Below are 17,876 nucleotides of genomic sequence, written 5' to 3'. Positions count from 1 at the left end.
CTAAAAACAACAAATAATTAGCACTTAAATTTACCGCACTCAAAACGAACCAAAAAACCACTTATACAGCTAGAACAATTACACACTTTATTTCCTAACGCAGCTAGCCTTTGTACCCTATCCAATCTAAACCGCACACGTTTGTCCTACAGCTAATCTAAGAATAAAAGAAAGCATCTGTGCTTTTGGATCTCTCGCACCTCGCACCCCGCACTCACTCTCATCTGTTCGCCTCTTCGTCGTTGCTCTTAGGCCCGTGGCAACGCTTCATCGGATGCGATTTTATCGGACGTGCGAATCGCATGCCGTGTCAACGCTCTTCCGATTCGCATTGCGATTTTTTTAGTGTGTTTGACATTTGAAGATAAACAAAACGACAACAACACAAAGCAGCCTCTGAATAAAGGCTAACACGCTAAAGTTAACTTTAAATAAATCTGCTCTTAGTTATTGATAGTTACTGCTAGTGGAAAAAGGGTAAGATTATCTATTTCCATTATTTATGGTCTGAGAAAAATCATAAATATAATGCTATTAATTCATATAACTGGTGCTGTCCAGCAAGCTCTAGTATCGAGTCGTTTAGACACTTTACCTCTTCCGCTGCAGGTAAAATCTTCTGAAATCTGATTGAATTAACTTTTAAGCTCTTTTTGAGTTCTACTTGTCGATCATTTCGTCAGATGCCATGCCAACAACACTGCCAGTATCTCCAGCGTTTGCTTCTCCATTAGTTGCAGCTCCTACACAACCATCATCCGGTTTATCCGAATCATCATCCGGACCACATAGTATGATGGATTCTCATCCTTGGACTGATGTTATTAATCGCTCGTATCGGATCAAAATCAAAACGGAAGTTTTTGCAAAGCTTGCTCACGATTTCATTATGTCGTAAACAGTGGCGGATTTAACTGTACGCGGACTGTGCGGCCGCGGGAGGCCCCGTGTATGGTAATTCCAACTTAAAGAACAGTGAGTACAGGAGTCTCATCGAGAGCTTTTGTGCTAGATAGGGGCCCCATGGATGAAGGGACTCATAAGCTCACCCTCCACCCCCCGCCAGCAAACCATTAAAGCGTGAATGCTACAATATCTCTCGACACCTACCTGGGGCCTCCACTCCTTTTGCCGCTTGAGCCCCCAACACTTTAAATCCGCCACTGGTCTTAAATCTAACCAATTTTCGCAACATCATCAACGCATGCAGCTGCACTTTAACGATAAAGCTACACTAATTGTTTTAAAGATATATAGTGTTCCAAAACATCATTCAATCTATAATTGAATATCATATTCATCATCGTATGCATCATCATCACTGTAACAAATTTTTGTCCAAACTTAACTCTTATATGTTTTGTTTTGTTTTTTTTTTAGATGGATTCAGATTCTGAAACGGAACTATACAGTTCGAGCATAGCTTTGCGCTACTTACTATTAAAAAGAAGGCGCGATAAAACCAACGATCTGTGGGAAAAACGTGAAAAAATCGGGCAATACCACACATTGTTTCATGAACTTTTGAAACAAGAAGATAAATTCTTCGAGTTTATGAGAGTTTCAATTAAAACTTTTTACTTCATACTGAGAAGGATAGAGCATCTTATAACAAAGCAACCTACAAACAAACCATACATTTGTCCAGAGGAACGATTGATGATCACTCTCAGGTATGTTTAATAGAAGCTTCCTAACATTGCTACTCCAGCTCCGATTCCGGCTGCATCAAAACGATGGTTCGGGTCGGAGTCGTTCGGAGCCGTCAAGAACTATTCGGGAGCCGGTTCCGGACAGCTTTGAACGACTCCGAACGGGTCCGGCAGCTGACTACCGGCTTTGGATCTATAGGTGCGGTCGGTTCTGAGTTAAGAGTTTTGATCTTCCGGAGCCTTCTGATTTTGGTGAAGTTATTCGGAAGCGATTCCGAGCTTTTATTGAATTTACCTATATCTACCTATTACATAGTATGTACCTATTAAATATTATATTCCTCCATTCCCATTGATGAATTCATTTACACTTTCCTGATTATCTTTTTTAACGGAGATTACAAATTCAAAATCATGTTGTTGTGCTCTACTTATTATTTAAAAAAATGGAGTAGCCAACTAGTAAAAAACTGCACTTTACCAGCTTATGTAAATTAAGCTAACTTGCGAATCTGATCCGCAGACTGTTTACCGATGCAAGCACATCCATATGAATTCTGCTCGAAAAATTTCCATCATATATGACATGGTTGTTTTCCGAACTCGTTAGCCAGTTTATCTCGGTAACATTCGAGCGATCGAAAACTCGCAAGCTAAGCCATTTATTTTGATAACAGCACCTGAAATCTAGATTTTTTATAAATAAAGAAAACAAAATTGTCATATGAGCGTTTACTAAAGTATTGTTTCTCTTTCAGGTATCTATCGACTGGAATACCTTTTAAGTCTTTATCATTCACATATTGTATTGCTCACAATACAATCGGCCTCATTGTCTACGAAACATGTGAGGCAATTTGGAACACGTTTAATGAAGAGTTTATCCCGTTCCCTACAACGTCTGCATTTAGGAATGTGGAAAAAGAGTTTCGCCATAAATGGAATTTTCCTAATTGTATCGGCGCCATAGATGGCAAGCATATCCGAATGAAAGCCCCGGCATTTTCAGGTACACAATATTATAATTATAAAAAATATTTTTCTCTGCATTTGCAAGCAGTAGCAGATGTGAATTGGAAATTTATCGCCATTGACGTTGGTGAATATGGGAGTCGTAGCGATAGCGGCGTCTTTAATTCGTCATCATTGTTTGAGCTCATTCGTTCAAATCGGCTCAACATCCCTCCTCCTAAACCACTGCCTGGTACTAGCCAAAGAATGCCTCACGTGTTTATAGGCGATCAGGGTTATCCACTAAAACCTTTCTTACTGCGGCCTTTTCCGGATAGTGAAGATCCGGCAAAAAATTACTTCAACCATCTGCTGAGTATGGCAAGACGCTGCGTTGAATGCGCCTTTGGTTTGTTGGTGGTAAAATGGCGTTTCCTCAAGCAAGAACTCCAGATAACTCCGGAACACGTCTCAATAATCGTCAAAACAGCATGCCTGTTGCATAACATGTGCATAGATTTTAGAGAAAGCACGGAATTAATGAATAACATTAACCCACAATCCAACGCCAACAGGAACAGAGCAAACAATCATCCATCTCAAGAGGCTACAGATATTCGAAATGTCTTCAAAAATTATTTTTATGATCGAATTTATCAATAATGTTCGATGAAGTACATATTCGATGAAGTAAAAACATACATTGCCAAGGATTATCGTTATACAAAAGACAATGGCTGGTATTATTGAATCCGTTCGTAGCGGCGGTGTACGTCCTGCCATTCATTTTCCTAACGTACTAGATGGTTGCTACAGTTATTTACCGAGGCGTTGTAGGACCGGGCTAAAGAAATGTGTTTCAAGAATTTCATGAGAACACCGTACGTTCCCGCTACGAACGGATTCAATGATACCAGCCAATACCATTAATCCGTTTTTAGTCAGGGTGCTCATTGCCAATTTATTATTCGAAAAATATTAAGGAAATAAAATGATAAAGGATATATTTTGAAAATTCATAACAAGTTCTTTTTATTCATATCACAAATTCAATTTCAGTCACAATAATTAAATTATTGTAACTAGTAGAGTAACACTAATATAACAACTGTCCACATGTTTATAACAATCGTCTCTTTGAATAGACAACACAGACTAACACGCTCAGCATGGTACTGTGTTGTCTATTCAACGAGACGATTGGTATCAACATGTAGACAGTTGTGTTCTCACTCAAGCTAAATTTTTTTTTTGGTTTTCTTCGTTTGTTCTTTTTCTTCGCTTTGATTTGATTACTTGGTAAGCAAATTCTAATATCTCCTCACTTGCATCCAACTGATCATTTAGATCGGGTAAAGAATCAAGGAGTGTAACAACACTCATCATTACGTGGTAGTTGGAGCTTTTTTGTTGTCTTTGTTTCAAAAGTTCGTTGCGCTCCTTCTCCACATTAACTATGTCCTGCAGCACTCGATCATCCTGTTTCCGCTTTCTGTTGTTTTCTGTTGCTCTCTGTTTATTTGCCGGGTCCAAATGCTCTAGAAGATCATCGCTCTCTTCCAAATATTCGATACTTTCATCTGTTTGTATGATGATAAAGAGAAATAGAATATCATATTATAAAATAAAATAGTATAAAATAAAAAATATTACCTTGCCAAGATGACTCTAGATTCCCAACTCTGGGTCGGGACGCAAGCATGTCTTTGAGGAAGCTCATCTGCTCGTAAAACTTCCATCGGACATGCTTGTATCCCGACCCAGATGGCTGATTTATTTCAGCTAGTTTGCGGGCGAATGTGTCCCGCAAGTTTCGCCATTTATTTTTGGCCACCATATCTGCAATAAATAAAAATATAGTTACAAACCTTTTTTTAAATTAAAAATAAAGTACAGTGGACCCTTGAGTAACAAGTTTTGTTTAGTTTAGCGAACCAATCGTAGTACAAAAGAAAAGAGATTATAAGAGTCCTCTATATTCTCATATGAGCTTTATCGAAAGTAAAGTGTCTTTCCGTTTCGCAGAAACCAGAAACTTTTTGGACATACCGGTAAAAATATGTACAAACGAAAAAAGTTGGACTGTGCTCTGACACTATTGTTCTTTGGATAAGATGCGTTGTTCGATTCCCGTCTCAGTCAATGAAATCGTAAACTGAGAAAATAAAAAAAAAATAAAGGAAATCATTCTGATAATATGTTTCAAACCTTTCTTCACCATCCTTGCTACACCTTACTACAATAAAAGAGTCTTATGCCAAGAGGTAACTTCGTTTTTGTTCGGCTTCTTTCCGCCTTCGCGTCTTTATATGAAAGTTCTCAACTTTCTTTCGAATATGCTTTTTTTTCGGATGTGTGTTTTCAGACTCATTGCAGTTTTTATTTGTTCCTTAGGCTTGTATTTATGTGTTTAAAAAAAATATTCCAAAGGAACGGTCCTTTCGGCCGTATTGATTACTAATATAAAAGATTGAAAAAATGTTAAAATATACAAAGCCTTACAGATAAGTATGGATACAACAGCTGACTTTTTTAGTTTATTTAATGCAATAAACTACGTTTTTTTTATATTCTTCTCTAAACAATATTGGACCGATTTCTAACATTTACCTTATACGATAGTATTAATATATAAAGTAATCGTATGTGCTTCTTTGGGAAACCAATAACAAGATCGATTAAGTATAGGATAGGATAGTGCACTATATTGAAACTAAAACACGAAGATTGTGTGTTATCAGGATAGCTTCATGACTGCATATGATTTAAAAGCACTATAATGTTCGCTTTTTGTTGGATGATGCGCGCATTGGCTATGATTATTGAATACATTCGTGGCTACGGCGTTTGGCAACGCTCTTATCTATTTTTTAAAGTTTTGCACGTACTAAATGATTGTTATAATTATTTACTGATGCATTGTAGGAACGAGTACATATAATGTAACCAGTAACCTAATGAGCATTGTAGGTTCCTGCCAAGAATGTATGCAATATTCCATTTGACTTAGTTGTCTGTTTAGCGGTATGCGCTTGAAATATAATCCTATGATCTTCTATGGACGCTACACTTAGACCATACGAACGACGCATGCAAACGCTCTGGGCTTCCGGATCTCTGGTATTCCGCATCTTTGGTAGTGTGTTCGTGTATGCATCGTGGAGGAGATTGATGAACCATAAGGATACGACAGAGCTGCACCACGTTCCGAGCATCCTGAGGGAAACGAAGCCTTGAACATGTTATGGGGATCCCGGACTCGTGCCCCACCAAGAAAAGGTACGACAGCGACCCGTTGTTTGGCACGAGAGGCGGAGGAGCACAGTGAAATCGGGTGCCTACATCGATGAAGTAGCAGCCAGGGACCGAGCATGCTGGTCTCAAATTATTGCCCGGGTCTTTATACGACGACGTGATCTATCATAACCAGACCAATTAGGAAAGACAGAGCCTCCAGTGTTCAATTTCTTCAACAAGAAAATGAATATGTCCTGGCGTTGTGTCCTTTTTGCGATTAGCTATGAACTAAAAAAATAATACTTACCGGTTGTGTGGAGCTGCTGGGCTATGGAGTCCCACGCATTTTTTTTAAGGGTGTTGTTTTTGTACTCCGGATCCCGGAGGTCCCATAAATAACGGTGCTCTTGCACCAACAAAATCAAATTTTCTTCGTCCACTCGCACGTTCGACATGGCTGAAAAAGTATCGCTTGCTATTTGGTTTTCGATACAAACAAAGTTCCAAACAAACAGATGTCACTTCGAGAAAAAACATGAATTTTGGGTTTATACTGTTAAATTCAGTTTGACAGATAAAATCGGATGCGACGATCCGACGGAATCAAAATTTTTTGATTCCGTCGTACGACGAAATCGCACGTCCGACGTTATCTGTCAAATCCCATATAAATCTCGTCCGATAAAATCGCATCCGATGAGCGTTGCCACGGGCCTTAATCCGCACTCACTCTCGCATCTTTTCGCCTCTTCGTCGTTGCTCTTATCCGCACGGCTACTCACTCTTCCTTATCTCCTCAATCCATTTGCTATGGTAGCCGGCCGAGATCTCCGCAGTCGATCTCGTTGCATCTACTGTGGTACAGTCGAGGTCCCTACAGTTGTAACGCGGCACTTACAAGAACGTCCTCGGTGCAAGCAGTCAGATTTTTAATAATACATTTACGTTAATTTATAAAGTTTTAATACGTGTGCAGTTAATGTAGATAGTAACACCAACATTAAATATCACAAACCCCGTTACAACACAATAGTGGCGACGAGTAAATTCGGACATTTTTTTTTTTATAAAGCGACAATTTTTAATCTGTGAAAGTGTAAGTGTATGTGCGTGTGAAAATTCCCCGTCCACCGTCCAAGAAGCGCAGGATGAGCACCAACGAAAACGGTGCATCAGACGGAGCTAGCGAAGGCGAATCGCGTCGATCACCGTTGATCCGCCCCAGCGCTTTTACACCAGCGCAACCCTTCGCATCCGCGCACGACGTCAATGCACAACACTTGCATCTACAACCGCACCGAGGACCAGCGGGGTCATCGCTCGGCGTACCAGCGGCGCCATCGCTCAGCATATCGCCGACGCCATCGCTGCACCCAGGAGGAGCGTCATCTCAGGAAGCAGGATCGTCCCCAGACGGCGCGATGATCTACCAAATGCTGCAATTAATGCAGAAGCAGATGGCCCAACAGCAGCAAATGATGTCGCAATTAATGCAATTGCACCCGCTCCAGCAAACGTCGCAGCCCCAGCAGCATTCGCAGCAGCAGTCTTTCGTCCCGCAGCAGCAGCCCGAGCTTACCATGGATGCTTTGGCGAGCAGCATTTCCGAGTTTCGGTACGAGGCCGAGTCGGACGTTATGTTTTCCGCCTGGTTTTCACGTTACGACGACCTGTTTAATCAGGACGCCTCCCGACTCGACGACGCGGCGAAAGTTCGTTTACTCGTGCGTAAGCTGGGCACGACAGAGCATTCACGGTATACCAGTTTTATCCTTCCACGAGTTCCGCACGATGTGAGTTTTCAAGATACAGTCAGCATATTGAGTTCGCTTTTCGGAAGGGCTGAGTCGCTTGTCAACAAACGATACAAATGCATGAAGCTAACAAAAGCGCAATCCGAAGACATACTCACATTCATCTGCCGCGTGAACCGATCGTGCGTCGACTACCAGTTTTCGTCCATGAGTGAGAATCAGTTTAAGTGTTTGACGCTCGTGTGTGGATTAAAGGATGAGGCTGATTCAGACATCCGCACACGACTTCTCGCACGCATCGAGGAACGAAGTGACGTTACTTTGGAGGATCTTGCAGCAGAGTGCCAGCGGATAAAGAGCCTGAAGGTTGACAGCGCGATGATTGGAACGGAGTCGCGTGAACGAGTTCTTGCAGTGCACGGTGCAGGTATGCAGTCGAAACAGCGGTACCATCGATCGGGCACGCAACCAGCTAATTTCTGGAAGCAGAAATCGAGTGATTCCGGAGCATCGGCGAAACCATCGAAACCCTGCTGGTTATGCGGTGAGCTTCATTGGTCCAGAGACTGCAAGTTCAAATCGCATAAGTGCTCCGATTGTGGAAAAATCGGTCATCGGGAAGGGTTTTGCCGCACATCAGGACCGATAAGACGACAGTGCAACTTTCGAAAGCACCGGCAGGTAACATCACGTGTTGTAATTGTGAATATTTGCAGGGTTAACGACAGACGAAAATACGTCAACCTGACCATATGTGGTCAACACGTGAGCTTGCAGCTGGACACTGGGTCGGACATAACAGTCATCAGTCGCTCGTTGTGGCAACAACTGGGCAAACCATTGTTAGTTCCGGCAGAGGTCAACGCTAGGACAGCATCGGGTGAGGAGCTTCAACTTGACGGTGAATTCGAAACCAGCATTGAAATGGCAGGTAAAATGAGGGAAGCTATCATTCGGGTGACGCGAGCAAACATTTTATTGTTGGGTGCTGATCTCATCGATCAATTTGGTCTCAGTTCGCTACCAATGGATAGCTACTGCAAAATGGTATCGTCAAGCGGCTACATCAAGGGTCTCCAAGCTAAATTTCCGACAGTTTTTAGCGGTACGGGGCTATGCACTAAAAGCCGCATCCACTTGCAGTTGAAAGAAGACGCTCGACCCGTGTTTTCTCCAAAAAGGCCTGTCACTTATGCCATGATTGAGACGGTCAACAAAGAGCTGGATAGGTTGGACCAATTGAATATCATCACGCACGTAGACTTTTCCGAATGGGCAGCCCCGATCGTAGTTGTACGAAAGGCAAATGGCAACATCCGCATCTGTGGCGACTACTCGACTGGCTTAAACGATGCGCTTCAGCCACTCGAATATCCATTGCCATTGCCCGAAGATATTTTTTCGAAGCTTGCGCACAGTAGTTGGTTCAGCAAAGTAGACCTGTCAGACGCCTTCCTCCAGGTCGAGATTCACGAATAATATCGTCCATTGCTTACCATTAACACCCATAGAGGTTTATACCATTATAACCGCCTTCCTCCAGGCATAAAAGTAGCCCCAGCCGCGTTCTAGCAGATTATAGATAGAATGCTGGTAGGATTGCAGGGAACTTCTGGCTATATGGATGACGTGGTTGTCGGGGGGAAAACAGAGGAAGAGCATGACGAAAATCTAACGAAACTTTTTCAGCGCCTCGAACAATTTGGGTTTTCCGTCCGAGCAGACAAATGCTCGTTGAAGATGAGGCAAATCGATTACCTTGGACACGTAATCGACCGTCATGGTATCCGACCGAATCCTGCGAAAATCGAGGTAATAAAAAATCTTCCCGCACCTACTGATATCAAAGGCGTGCGCTCTTTCCTCGGAGCAGTAAATTTTTACGGAAAGTTTGTGCCAAAAATGCGCGAATTGAGGTATCCGCTTGATAACTTGCTGAAAAGTGACACAAAATTCGCTTGGAATATGCAATGTGAAAAGGCATTTAAATATTTTAAAGAAATCCTATCATCCGATCTCCTCCTCACCCACTACGACCCCACCGCAGAGATTATTGTGGCAGCGGATGCATCATCAGTGGTACTAGGAGCCACCATTTCTCACAAGTTTGGCGATGGCTCAATAAAGGTCGTTCAGCATGCGTCACGTGCTTTGACAACAACGGAGAAAAAATATAGTCAAATAGATCGCGAAGGGTTGACCATTGTATTTGCCGTAACTAAATTTCACAAGATGCTTTATGGTCGTTCTTTCAGGCTCCAAACCGACCACCTTCCCTTATTACGCATCTTCGGCTCAAAGAAAGGCATCCCAGTATTCACAGCGAATAGACTGCAACGCTTTGCGCTAACACTGCAGTTATACGACTTTTCGATTGAGTACGTCCCCACCGGAAACTTTGGAAATGCTGACATTCTCTCAAGGCTCATAAGAAATCACGCTAAACCGAAGACAGAATACGTCATCGCCAGCCTCCAGCTAGAAGAGGATGTAAGGTCCGTAGTTCTCAACATGATTAATACATTCCCTCTCAATTTCAGAGACATAGAGGAAGGGACACGGACAGGTTCCCTACTATGGAAGGTTCACAAATACATCCAAGAAGGCTGGCCGTCTGACTCGTCATATGGAATGGAGTTATCACGCTTCCATAATAGAAAGGATGACCTGTCGACCGTAGGTGATTGTGTTCTTTTTAGAGAGAGAGTAGTAATCCCCAGAAAACTACGCATGCGGTGCTTGAATCAACTTCATAGAGGGCATCCAGGGATTCAACGCATGAAGTCCGTCGCTCGCAGCTATTTATACTGGCCATCTATTGATGAGGATATAGCCGACTGCGTTTCCAGCTGTACAGCATGCATGGCAGTCGCAAAATCACCACCTTTACTAGAACCAAAGTTTTGGCCAAAGACCACCAAACCGTGGGAAAGAGTGCATATAGACTATGCAGGACCAGTTGATGGAGCTTACTTTTTGATCGTGGTTGACGCATTCTCAAAGTGGCCTGAAGTTATGAAGACAATCACCACAACCACTACAGCTACCATTTCGATGCTGCGAAGCATCTTTGCACGTTTTGGCATGCCTGAAAAACTAGTCAGCGATAACGGAGCCCAATTTACAAGCGACGCGTTTAAAGATTACTGCAAGCAAAGTGGCATTGAACATATTAAAACACCGCCGTTTCACCCACAGTCTAATGGGCAAGCAGAGCGCTTTGTGGATACTATGAAAAGAGCCCTGAAGAATATCCAATCAGAGGATATGTCTACTGAAACGGCACTCGACACCTTCCTGCAAACATATCGCTCAACTCCGCACCCTGCACTTAACCAACGCACGCCAGCTGAAGTGTTATTTAATCGAAACATTAGAATTCCCTTAGATCTGATACGCCCAACTACAACAACACATTCCGAAGTCGACCAACGAGATGATCAGCAATTGCCAGCAGCTAGACAGTTTCAACCTGGAGATGCTGTCTATATGAAACATTATTCGCGCAATGCTTGGCAGTGGATTCCCGGAATGGTATCGAAACGGATCGGAAGCGTAATGTACGAGATTATCACCGATGGAAATCGCCCTCATCGTCGACATGCCAATCAAATGCGCGCACGTACATCGAGTGGCCGAGAACATCTTGCCGGCGACTCAACTAAGCATCAGCTGCCGCTTGATATTCTTACGGAAGTGGCACCGACACCGTGGGCACCGACACCGTGGGCACCGACACCGTGGGCACCGACACCAAAGGCACCGATACCCGTGGAACGGAACAACGTTCCGTCCAGCACATCACAACGTTTTTCTTCCGATAGGTCCCCAACGCAGCAGATTGTACAACCTCTACCATCTGCATCCAAGACCAGCATCAGACAGCCGATACAACCGCCACGCCGATCTTCTAGGCTTAGAAGACCTCCGCGTAGGCTCGATGGATATCGGCTATACTAAAAAGGGGGAGATGTTGTGACCCGACCTGCCGAACTTGCGATCGCCCTTATTGCAGTCACTCACCGCTGACAGTCCTGCCAGCGTGTTGATGTGTTAGTGAGAGCGGTTCGGCAGGATAGGGCAATGATTGCTCGCCAGGCCAACGAACGGGAGCGATGGTGCCGAACACGTTGGTTGTAACGCGGCACTTACAAGAACGTCCTTGGTGCAAGCAGTCAGATTTTTAATAATACATTTATGTTAATTTATAAAGTTTTAATACGTGTGCAGTTAATGTAGATAGTAACACCAATATTAAATATCACAAACCCCGTTACAACACAAAAACTAGGAACTCTTTCGATGCCGAAGTGATACGGTAGTAAACGTAAAGCCCATGCTTGTTATAGCTCGTCTACCAGTGCGATGAGACCCGCCAAAAATAAATTCGTTGGCTTCTGAATCAGTCCTTACTTTGAAATATTTGTTTATCAGGTAATATGAAAATCGCTCAACACTCCAAACGATCGCTAGTGCTTCTTTTTGTGTTTGAGGATACTTTTGTTCCGATTGGGTAAGGGACTTAGACGCACACGATACTACACGCGGACTACCTTCTTCGTTGTATTGTACGAGAACTGCCCTAACCCGGTCGGAGACGCATCGACGTATAGTTCCGTACGATCTTTATGGTCAAAATATCCGAGCCTGACAATAGAGTTTAATGCTCTTGTCTTTAAGTATTCGAATTCTTGTTCCTCCTGCGTTGTCCAGTAGAAGGTGTCTGACTTTGCGAGTGCTCTAAGGTTTGCAGTCTTTTCGGCACGTTTGTGGAAAAAGCGCTCGGTGAAGTTAACCAAGCCCAAAAAACTGTTTACCTCGGACAACGATTCCGGTCTTCGAAAATTTTCCACTGCTTTCCTTTTATCGTTTTCAACTCGCCATCGGTCTCCAGATAAATTGAACCCTAAAAATTTTACCGATTGCGATCCGAACACGCATTTGGTGGAGTTTAACCGGACGTTATGTTCTCGCAGTCTTTGGAGGGTAATTTTTAAATTACTATCGTGCTCTTCCTTCGACCTACCAAAAACTAAAATATCGTCTAAATAATTCACGACACCTGGACATCCTGCTAATATTTTCGTTTGTAGAATTTCTTGAAAAATGTCGGAGGCGTTGCACAGACCGAATGGCAGTCTCTTGAATCAGAATGTAAAATATCCAGCGAAAAAATTCGTCAGGTGTCTACAGTCTTGGTGTTCCACGTGGAAAAAAGCACTCAACAGGTCGATCGTGGAAAACCATGAGGCACCATTTAATTCTGATAAAATCGCCTCCAATGTTGGCATTCGAAATGGTGTTCTGATGATTCTTTTATTAGGACCTCTTAGGTCTACGACCAAACGGATGTCGTTTTTACCTTTTGGAACTACCAACAAAGATGAGCAGAATGAATTTTCCATTTTGTCCGTAACGCGTTCTATGATGCCCGTAGTTAGAAGGTCGTCCAATCTTTTCAACGTTTCGTTTTTAAACGCTGGTGGAATACTGGTGAACACGTTTCGGGATGGTGGCATTTCTTTATCGTATGATAACATTACAGGAGCAACATTAAATTTTGGGAATTCGGTCAAATCTGTCAATACGAAAATCTCTCCGGGTATTAATCGCATTGTGTTACATCCCGAATATGATTTAACTGGAACGTTCATGCCCAGCTGTAAAACGCTGTATCGCAATGCTGTGTTTCTACTTAATAATGCTTTTTCGTTTGGCACGACGTAGATTTTTTCCATCGTCCGAGGGCGGTCGTTAGATATAAATAATTCAGCTACGAAGGAAGCTATTACCGGAATGTCTTCTTCCATTCCGTATGCTTTTAAATGGTGATCAGACCCTTTCTTTAAATTGAAAATATGAGACAACTTAGGGTCTTTCTTTGATAGACAATCGAAACTATCTTTCCCTATAGTGTTAACATCCGCACCCGAATCAATCATAAATTTAATAGGGCTTCGCTATTAACCTGTAATGAACACGAGATCGATTTTTTTCTTGGCAAATGCCATACAAAGATATTTTTTTTCCATCACGAAATTATTGATCTCGATGGGATTATTTTGAAGCACTTGTTGCGATACATCGGCTGTTTGCTCGTGATCCGACTTTTCTTTTTTTTTCGAATTTTATTAGGTACAGCCGGTTCGCCAACATCTGTCGGATAGCGCTTGCTATTGTTTAAGAGATCAGGATGGCACGCACGTTCTATATGCCCTATGACATTGCAGCGGCGGCTTCTTTTATCTATTGCATAGCAGTTTTCTGGCTGGTGTGTATTGCTGCTACATCTCCAACACAGGATGCGACGAATACCGAATGAACGATTTGTGGAGAATTTTGAAAATTCGCCTTTGCTAAAGCCTCTATTCTCCTGCATACCCCAATGTTTTTGTTTGTATGAGGGATAATCACGTTGAAACCCCCTTGTACGTGACATTTTTGCGTTGGTGCTATGCGACACAGCGGAAACCTCTAATGTAGTTTCATTTTGTCTGTGGTCTCTGGCGAAAGCGTTTTCGTTAAATTTCTCTATTTCGCATGTTCGAACTTTTTCCAGTAGATCTGTTATTGTTCCGCGTTTTTTAAGAATTTTCCATCCTGCCATACGTACTTTGGGGTTAATAGCATGTACCTGTATCACGTCGACAATTGTTTCGATTAATTGTTCCTCCTTGTAATTACATAATTTCCCAGAATCGATCACTCGTTTTACGAATTGGTAGTCCGATTCACCTTTGATTTGGTTCATCGTGCGTAATTTTTGACGCTGACGAAACACGTAATAATGGGAATTAAAATAGTGATCTAATCGATCCATTGTGTTAGTGTATGGAAATAGTTCCGCATCCTTGGCTGAATCATTTGTCGACGTACTTTCTAGAATGCCCAACAGTGAAGGGCCTGCCTTCATTTTAAAGGCATTCATTTTTAGAGTTTCACTGGTAATTCCCGCAAACTCCATTGCCGCTTCAAATAACTCTCTCCATCTATCGCATGTCGTCTTGTCCACTTCTTCTTTTCCGTCTTTCGGTTGGCAAACGGCTATTTGCAATGTGGCGAAAGACATGGACGCCGACATGGAAGCCTCGTTGATGGATTGTGTTCCAGAATCAAGAAATGTAGAACATCCACGAGGAGTAGCTTCGAACAATTGGTTGTCGGAAGGTTCCTCGATCCAGTCATTTCGTCGTTTCGTTGAACTCACGCAACCATCCTTTAACACGTTGTCTGCCACGTCAGCCACTATGTGGCTGACGGGTTTTTTCCGATCGGGCCACGTCAGCCACATAGTGGCTGACACATTACACATTATAAAAGACGTGTTACAAGAGATAAATTTGCACGTATTTGATCGGTTCTTTCACAATGCTTTTCTTTTACGGTTATTATTTCTTTAAAAAAATGATTAAAATATCAAAATGAGTTTCTATTATGTTTTCATAAATAAATGAGAATGAGAATGAACAATAATTATAAGATCTTGGAGTTCATTTATTCATCCTTTACTTTTGATGCACAATCTTAAAACACTCATCACAAAGTTGAGGTTGATCGGGACAGCTTGGACAATACGTAAACGATCTTTTCACAGTTTCACGTGCCTTCCCAAATAACCATGATACCGAAAACGCCACCAATTTCCTGTACTAAAAATCCAGTTGCATGAACCAAAGCCAAAGCACTGTCAGTTTGGTGGGTTAAACCATATGGCCGCAGAAGCGGCCACTTCAGTGTTGTGAAAGTAAGTTTTTATACACGGGTAATTCATTTGCTAAACATTTTCCATCCCAAAATATGTTTAATTATGCAAAGGAAGCAATGAAACGTTGTTTAAGTTTATTTATTGTAAAACATATTGGTGTGTGTTTGTTTACATGCAAATGGACTCATCCATTTCGCTGGTCAGTGCACAGTTTTTAGATTTAAAATGTTGACGAAGTTATGCTGTGATGTAAGTGAATGAGTTAAAGTAATCGATGTGTTAAAATCCTGTTAAGCATATTTACCCTAGCCCGCTCTTGATCCACATTTTCCTCGTCAACATGTTTGGAAAAGGTGGGCCAAGCGCGTGCTAGGTCAATACATATGATCGGAACTGACAGCTCCGATTGTTCTAAAATTTGGTGGGTTAACGACTGAATCGACCACCACTAATCCACGTGGGTTTGAAGTGGCTTTACAGTGGGTTAAGACCGATTTGGTTATATGGGTTTCATCGGCCCATGCTTTGCCTGTCATTGTTGTAGCATCGTTTGCATGCGCGTACCAAAGCGTTGCAAAGCGTTGGAGTCGGAATGTCACCGACTTTTGCGAGAGGTAAAGAAAGGGAAGGGTAGGGAGGGAAGGGGGGGTTCCAAGAATGAAATTCCATGGAATTAGCCCGACAAACGACATTGTGAAGCGACTGAGACAACAAAGAGAATTGGTGAATTTGATTTAAAAGAGAAAAAATGCAAAAGCAAATGCATTCGTTTCAAAGAGTGATTCCCTGGCCTGACGGGGCAGTTCAGTGGGCATGTATGGTGGCAGACAACGTGTTAACAGTGATTCTAAAAAGGAGTTCTTCTGCTTTTCTTTCTCCAAAGCCCGAATCAAAACATCAACGTTCTCTTTTGTTATTTCGCTGTCGCTAACGAAAAGACATCAATAGAATAGTTCATGTCAGTTTTCTGTACCCCTTTTTGTTTGAATAGCGTTCAATATGTGTGTAGCACGATCGCACGCATGCGGTAAGGTTTCTTCGAATACGTGTTGAGTCGCCCCCCCCCCCCGCCAACTCGAATCACCGTTTTTTTTTTTTTGCATATCAGCTAGTTTTTTGTTATGTTACAATGTTAAATTCATTTGGACCGCTCAAGGTTCCCTTTTTTTAATATATATATATACACGTGCGAACCGCTCGAGGTTCTCGTTTTTTTTATATATTTATACTCGCAATTGGTTATTTGTATTTATATATATATATATATATATATATATATATATATATATATATATATATATATATATATATATATATATATATATATATATATATATATATATATATATATATATATATATATATATATATATATATATATATATATATAATTAAGTTTTTATTTACAAAAAAATAACCATACTTATCCTAACATAACCTAAATCCTAACTCCTAACTATTAAAAATAAGAAAAAAACCTATCTCGTCCTAGACGTCTGTACTGCTCGGGAGATAACGGAAAAAGAGAGTTATCAGATCGTCTCTCGATCGAATGTCACCGTCACAAAGCTGCCACTACAGCCACGCGTATCACCGTTATACCAGTACCAAGGTTAATAATGGTTATACCACATAATTCGTCACGGGGGGAAAAGACGGACGTCCCCGGACGTATTACTATGACCTAATACGATGAATCTTATTTTTATGTCGCTTTATGTGTCTCGAATTCTCAAAAGTTCTATCTGTTACATTGTTTACTGTTGTATTTCTTGCTCTAGGGTCTAATTTTTTTCTTATGTTAGGTATTACATAAACTTCTTGACCTTCTCGAATCAAAGGTGGAGTTTCTTTTCTAATATTTCCTTTTATTTGGTTTTGCCTAGATCGTTCAATATTAGTTTTCGCATTCGCAAATATTTTTTCCGCTTGTTCGTGTATAGTTATGGGCCTCATTTCATTTGTTTGATTGAACAATATTTCGTTCGGCGTATACCCAGTAGCTGAGTGGACAATTGCATTGTATAATGAAACTGCTATTGGTATAAGCGCTTCTGTGTCCATGTCCACGAATTTATGTTTGTTTGTATTATAAATTTCTATTATTGTTGAGTGCGTTTTTTCTACTTGGCCATTGCTCTCTGATGATGATGCGTATGTCAGCGAGCAACCTAAATTGCATAAGAAATTTTTAAGTTGGATAGATCTGAACGTTGTTTCGTGATCGGTAATTATTTGTAATGGAATCCCAAAAGTACTAAAATATTTGGCTAACGCATTCTTTACGTCCACCAGGTTTTTTGTATCTATAGGAATCATTTGCGCGAATTTTGAGAACGAATATGCTAATGAAAGGAAGCTTTTCGAGTTTATGGAAAATATATCCATATGAACACGCTCCATCGGTTTATCGGTGGCTGGCCTCGGTGAGATCTTGATGTTATACGGCTTTCGTTCGTATTTGTGCATGTTGCACACAGGGCATGCGTTGACAGCAGATTTGATTCGATCATGCATCTTTGGGAAAAAGTATGACCTCTTCATCTGATTTTCGATTTCGTGTATACCTCGGTGAGC

At 41.6% G+C, this 17,876-nt stretch overlaps 3 protein-coding genes across 6 annotated transcripts; 2 read left to right on the top strand and 1 right to left on the bottom strand.

The window, feature by feature from the left end:
• Positions 1–277: 277 nt before the first annotated feature.
• LOC133391782 (uncharacterized) lies at positions 278–3,618 on the top strand. 4 transcript variants are annotated; one of them, XM_061648053.1, is made up of 4 exons: positions 278–477; positions 648–791; positions 1,381–1,673; positions 2,411–3,618. In XM_061648053.1, the coding sequence occupies exons 3-4, from the start codon at positions 1,381–1,383 to the stop codon at positions 3,264–3,266; spliced, it is 1,149 nt and encodes a 382-aa protein (XP_061504037.1). In that variant the 5' UTR covers positions 278–477; positions 648–791; the 3' UTR covers positions 3,267–3,618. The 4 variants fall into 4 exon arrangements, with proteins under 4 accessions (XP_061504037.1, XP_061504032.1, XP_061504041.1 ...); XM_061648048.1 differs by adding an exon at positions 562–609 and having other exon boundaries at positions 684–1,673; XM_061648057.1 differs by having other exon boundaries at positions 684–1,673.
• Positions 3,610–6,544, bottom strand: LOC133391785 (uncharacterized). Its single transcript, XM_061648081.1, has 3 exons — positions 6,148–6,544; positions 4,257–4,442; positions 3,610–4,183 (listed from the first exon to the last, which is right to left on the bottom strand). The coding sequence occupies exons 1-3, from the start codon at positions 6,293–6,295 to the stop codon at positions 3,837–3,839; spliced, it is 681 nt and encodes a 226-aa protein (XP_061504065.1). The 5' UTR covers positions 6,296–6,544; the 3' UTR covers positions 3,610–3,836.
• A 717-nt stretch (positions 6,545–7,261) lies between these two features.
• On the top strand, positions 7,262–9,073 carry LOC133391361 (uncharacterized). The gene is made up of 2 exons (XM_061645130.1): positions 7,262–7,596; positions 8,776–9,073. Exons 1-2 carry the CDS (start codon positions 7,262–7,264, stop codon positions 9,071–9,073), a joined length of 633 nt encoding a protein of 210 aa, XP_061501114.1.
• Positions 9,074–17,876: the final 8,803 nt, after the last annotated feature.

This window comes from Anopheles gambiae, chromosome X, assembly GCF_943734735.2.
Source record: "Anopheles gambiae chromosome X, idAnoGambNW_F1_1, whole genome shotgun sequence".
NCBI classification, from domain to species: domain Eukaryota; kingdom Metazoa; phylum Arthropoda; class Insecta; order Diptera; family Culicidae; genus Anopheles; species Anopheles gambiae.
The sequence above is the reverse complement of the archived record's forward strand: the minus strand, read 5'-3'. Positions and strand labels throughout refer to the sequence as shown.

Excerpts from the sequence above, each read along its gene's own strand:
- LOC133391785 (XM_061648081.1), bottom strand. The coding sequence starts at position 6,295 with ATGTCGAACGTGCGAGTGGACGAAGAAAATTTGATTTTGTTGGTGCAA. Across the intron at positions 4,443-6,147 it reads CCAGCAGCTCCACACAACCG|ATATGGTGGCCAAAAATAAA; the intron begins GTAAGTATTATT and ends TATTTATTGCAG. Across the intron at positions 4,184-4,256 it reads TCTAGAGTCATCTTGGCAAG|ATGAAAGTATCGAATATTTG; the intron begins GTAATATTTTTT and ends TCATACAAACAG.
- LOC133391361 (XM_061645130.1), top strand. The coding sequence starts at position 7,262 with ATGATCTACCAAATGCTGCAATTAATGCAGAAGCAGATGGCCCAACAG. Across the intron at positions 7,597-8,775 it reads GGCACGACAGAGCATTCACG|GCCTGTCACTTATGCCATGA; the intron begins GTATACCAGTTT and ends TTCTCCAAAAAG.
- LOC133391782 (XM_061648057.1), top strand. The coding sequence starts at position 1,381 with ATGGATTCAGATTCTGAAACGGAACTATACAGTTCGAGCATAGCTTTG. Across the intron at positions 1,674-2,410 it reads CGATTGATGATCACTCTCAG|GTATCTATCGACTGGAATAC; the intron begins GTATGTTTAATA and ends TTTCTCTTTCAG.